The 4,804-nt window shown below is 35.7% G+C and overlaps 1 protein-coding gene across 1 annotated transcript; it reads left to right on the top strand.

Annotated features, from left to right (window-relative positions):
- Positions 1-2,000: 2,000 nt before the first annotated feature.
- On the top strand, positions 2,001-4,804 carry LOC129579821 (dextranase-like). The gene is made up of 3 exons (XM_055469998.1): positions 2,001-3,164; positions 3,515-4,092; positions 4,180-4,804. The coding sequence occupies exons 1-3, from the start codon at positions 2,523-2,525 to the stop codon at positions 4,727-4,729; spliced, it is 1,770 nt and encodes a 589-aa protein (XP_055325973.1). The 5' UTR covers positions 2,001-2,522; the 3' UTR covers positions 4,730-4,804.

Genomic DNA, 4,804 nt, shown 5'->3' on the forward strand with positions numbered 1-4,804 from the left:
CAAGGCATCAAGTCGAGCAATATTGTAGGAGTACAAAAAGGTTGTGTATAAAGAATATTCATTTGTGATTTGACTTAGCAATTGAATGGGCATGATCTGCTTCCAAACATCCTTACTCTATTGCAGATAAATTAGCAGAAGATTTCATTGCCGATGTCACGTCCAATTAGCTCCTAACGGTTTTAATTTCTGGGCAAATGATGACGGTTGGAAAGGGAATGGTTCCAATATTAAATATTTGTATCTTTTGCCACGTACATTGTTACTGGATCTTCCAGTTTTTGAATCCAAACACGACGAATCATTAAACCGCAAAAACAAATCGACACAACAACGAAAACCAACCACCAGAGCCTGATTTCGATGCAATCACAACACCAAACGGAAATAAAACACATTTAAATTTAAGAAAATCCATGAAAATGGGATAAAATGAAAACATTTCGCTCCAATGTAACCGTCGTTCACTAAAATATCGAACACCATGAATGTTACTATCGGCACAGAATATCATGAACCATGCCTGCATGCTCCGAACGAAACATTTACCTCATTACTTTGCTAACTAGTTAAATGATTCATGAATAAGTGTCATATCAATCGGTATAAGCTTTCTCATTTGATTTGCAAATGCACAAGATATTTATTACAAAATAACTTCAAACCAGATCACTTAATCAGTCGATGCGGTTTAGGGATTCATACAATTATTTTCTACGTGTCAATCAACAAACAATGGAAATTTATATAAATATTAGCAACGAAAATGGACATTGATAGATTACTTTGAGGGTTTTGTGTATTATACTTGTTGAAAAATGTATACACTTCCACTGTTTTCCCTGTGCCAAGATCATGGAAAATCTTGCCGAATAAATAATAGTACACTCGTTTTTCATGGTATAGCAGCAATTTCATTTCGTAAATAATGATGGATAACAGATCCAGATATCATGCTGTTATGTAACACAGTCCGACTGTTCAGTATTTTGAAAGTTGGAAAGAATTAATAACAATAGAATACAAAAAGACTCATTATTATTATCATTATGAGTGTTCGATATATTATTTTATTATCATTTTTAAATCACCAAAACATTGATATATTTTCATGGTTTTCGATTGATTAGAGCGATGTAAACGGAAAAAGTGCAAAATTCAATTTTATACTGCGTTATAAAACTCGAACCGCTCTATGATCGATAAATGGATGGAAGTAAGAGTGCAAATTGTTCCATTGGGTTCTTATGTTTACCTAAAATAAGGAAATCTACCATAATTCCATAGCAAGATGGAGAAAAAACAAACGTTTAAATTTATGGTGCACTATAATTTTATAGTTTGAGCAATAACATCGGACCTGAGAGAAAAGAAACCAATCGTATTGAGTTTTGGCAAATAAAACAATATTTAAATAAAAAGAATTACATTGGTAATCCCGAACTTTTCCGTACCGTTGTCCTGCCTTGTCCGTAGGTACTTTTGGTTATTTTTTGTGAATTTTCTTGAAATAAAGGCAGTGAAAATATAATAATGAAAATAAAGTGAAAAATCGGTCACTTACACTAAAACTTCGACAATTTTGTATGATAGGTTCCCGTAAACCGATTCCGATTGGCTTTAAACTTTCTGAGGTTTCATTTTTTGGAGAAAAAATAAGATTCTGAAAGTTTCATTTGCAGAAGTTTGGTGTTTGGCCCGCAATTTTTGCCGAAATATTCTTGGAACAAATTGAGGGCCAAAAACCAAACTTCTGCAAATGCGATCAACATGAAACTTTCAGAATCTTATTTTTTCTTCAAAGAATGAAACCTCAGAAAGTTTGAAGCCAATCAGAATCGATTAACGGGTACCTCCCATACAAAATTGTCCAAAAATCGGTAATTTTAGTCAAAATGTCAAAAAATTTGTATGGGAGGTACCCGTAAATCGATTCCGATTGGTTTCAAACTTTCAGAATCTTATTTTTTCTTCAAAGAATGAAACCTCAGAAAGTTTGAAGCCAATCGGAGTCGATTTACGGGTACCTCCCATACAAAAGTGTCAATTTTTTGAGGTTTTTCTTGGGGCAAGTACCCCAGGATCAAATCGAAAATGGCTCATCTTAGAACTTAAACTAAGTTTATTGGATACAAAACTTTTGGGACTTTCAGATTTGGATTATCTCAATTATTTTTTGAGTTATCGTGTTAACAAACAGCTACGACGACGGCACACGAACGGAAAAGTGTCTCAAAAAGAAGTTTTCTACGCGTTTCATGAGTTTTTATGATGATCTAAGCTAATTTTGCGAAAAAAGTTTTCGGGACCAATTCCTATACTTTCCCTTGACACATTGTGTACGGAAAAGTAAAAGTTGGTATTTTTGTTTTCTATCGTTGATTCATAATCGTTGTTGTTTCTATCGCTTGATATGAAAGTGCAAGGAGGTTATCAATTTCAATGCAATGAATTTGAAATAGGGACAGAATGTGCGATGTTTTTCGCGAAGAGAATTTTAGTCGCAATCGATTTGTTCAAAGATGCAGTTGTGTTTTCTGTTCAATTTGGTGATTTTGTGGTTTTATGATGTCTCTGATGAAATTTTAACCCAAAATGAATTGTTGGGTGTGCATACTTGGTGGCATTCGAATCACGAACTAAATGCCAGAACGCCCGTTGCCGATAATGCCGTTCGACGTTCACCATTTTATAACATTTGGGTAGCAACCATAGAAAAACCCGATGTAAAATTTGATTCGTTTGTCTACATGTCGATACCACGTGGCGGTCGTGACAAATGGGGCTACAGCAATGAGGATGGTGCTGAATTTTCGGCCGATGAAGCGCATTTAACTATGAGTTGGTCATCGTTTTTGTACGATACAGATTCTTGGGTTTACGTTCAAAATAATAACCACCTTGAGTCGGCTACGAATGTAACGATTCGTCCATCATCGTTGAAATGGCACACTGAGTGGTTGGACAATGGAACAATTCGTATATTGGTTCCGTATTCTGATGATGGTTTTCGATTTTCCATTGAATTTGAATCGGAATTGTACACGGCGTACAATGATTTGAATGGGGTCAGCGGTAAATTGAATGACAAGGGTTTTGGTCGTGCAATTCATACCGAACCGCGCAATGCAATTTTGGTGTTTGCTGAATCTTTTCAGAAAATGGTAACGAAAACAAGCCAAAATTTCAAACGAGAACAGGGCTGGAATTCTAAGAATTCCACCGAAATCGTTCGGAATTATTTTTTTTCGTATATAAGACCATATTGGAGTGAAAGAGAGAGATTCCACTATTTTTCAGCTTCCCACCGGAATTATTCCGATAACTCAAGGAACAGTGGATTGTGTGGGAAATAATTCCGGTGGGAAGCTGAAAAATAGTGGAATCTCTCTCTTTCACTCCAATATGGTCTTATGTACGAAAAAAAAAATTCCGAACGATTTTGGTGGAATGACTTAGAATTCCAGCCCAGTACTGAGAACTAAAAAACTTGGATTTTTTTCTCCATTTTCAGCATCGATACACGCCAAATTTGTTAATGGGAAGCATTTATTATGTCAAACCGGGTTTATTGAACAATTTGGATAATGTTACCGATGACATTATTTATTTTCGGGCTGGAGTTTACTACATGCCATGGAATTATCATGCCAAACTGACGGAGCATGTGAAATGGATTTATTTTGAACCGGGTTCGTTCGTCAAGGGTGCATTTCAATTTTTACACGATGCTCAAAATGCGTTCAAATTTACCGGTTTCGGTGTATTGTCTGGGGAGAAATACGTTTACGAAGCGGACACAAACAACGAATTTCGACACAAACGGACATTCAATTTTCATGGCAGTTGTGTGAAATTATTGCGTTTTTCGTCGGCGTTTGGGCGACAACAGTCTTTGACACTGGCCGGTGTTACATTCGTGGAACCGCCGTATCACTCGTTTGTTGTTCATGGTGATGAGGACAGTTTCGAGATGTTGGTTGAAAATTTCAAAATGGTCGGAGCATGGTATTGGCAAACGGATGGAATCGAACTGTATACCAATGGAAAAATGAAAAATACATTTTTCCATGCAAACGATGATGTATTGAAGTGAGTCTTTCCTCTTTCTGTCTGAACAAAAATCATGTTTTTTGCAGGAAAATTCATTCAAATTATGGTATCATACTTTTTCCATAGGATCTATCATGGTAATTTAACAATTAACAATACGGTGATTTGGAAAAATGAAAATGGACCGGTGGTACAGTGGGGATGGTCGCCGCGTAACATTACAAATGTTTTTGTAAATAATACGTTTATCATTCATAACAAAATGTATTGGTCCGATGTGAAAGGGAACACGTGCATCCTGAATTCATCACCGTCTTGGTCACCCAAGGACATTAAACCCGATCCAAAAACCAGTATTTCGGATTTGTATTTTGAAAATTTGCACGTAGAAGGCATGACCAATTGCGCTATACGTTTGTACGCTTTATCAAATACAAATCATATTAAAGTGAAAAATTTCCAAATTGATGGGTGGAATGATCTGGATGCGATATCACAAGCAAGCAAATTTCAACGCACATCGACCGAAATCTCAATTGGTGCGAACGCAATTAGTTTTGAAAACTTTAAAATTGAAAATCAACAGGTTTCGAAAAACAACGACAATTGGGATGCGAAATCACTTGGTCGCTTAGATTTCGATGCTGAATTATATGAAAAGTGGAATGCAGTATAATATTTGATTTTACATTGACCTATTTAGAAAGTAAGCAGAAAAAATTTAATTGTTGAATAAAATGTTTTAACTGTG

The sequence above is a fragment of the Sitodiplosis mosellana genome, unplaced genomic scaffold (genome assembly GCF_009176505.1).
Source record: "Sitodiplosis mosellana isolate CC-2019 unplaced genomic scaffold, AAFC_SMos_1.0 Smas_scaffold_6595, whole genome shotgun sequence".
NCBI lineage: Eukaryota > Metazoa > Arthropoda > Insecta > Diptera > Cecidomyiidae > Sitodiplosis > Sitodiplosis mosellana.

Excerpts from the sequence above, each read along its gene's own strand:
- LOC129579821 (XM_055469998.1), top strand. The coding sequence starts at position 2,523 with ATGCAGTTGTGTTTTCTGTTCAATTTGGTGATTTTGTGGTTTTATGAT. Across the intron at positions 3,165-3,514 it reads CTGAATCTTTTCAGAAAATG|CATCGATACACGCCAAATTT; the intron begins GTAACGAAAACA and ends CTCCATTTTCAG. Across the intron at positions 4,093-4,179 it reads GCAAACGATGATGTATTGAA|GATCTATCATGGTAATTTAA; the intron begins GTGAGTCTTTCC and ends CTTTTTCCATAG.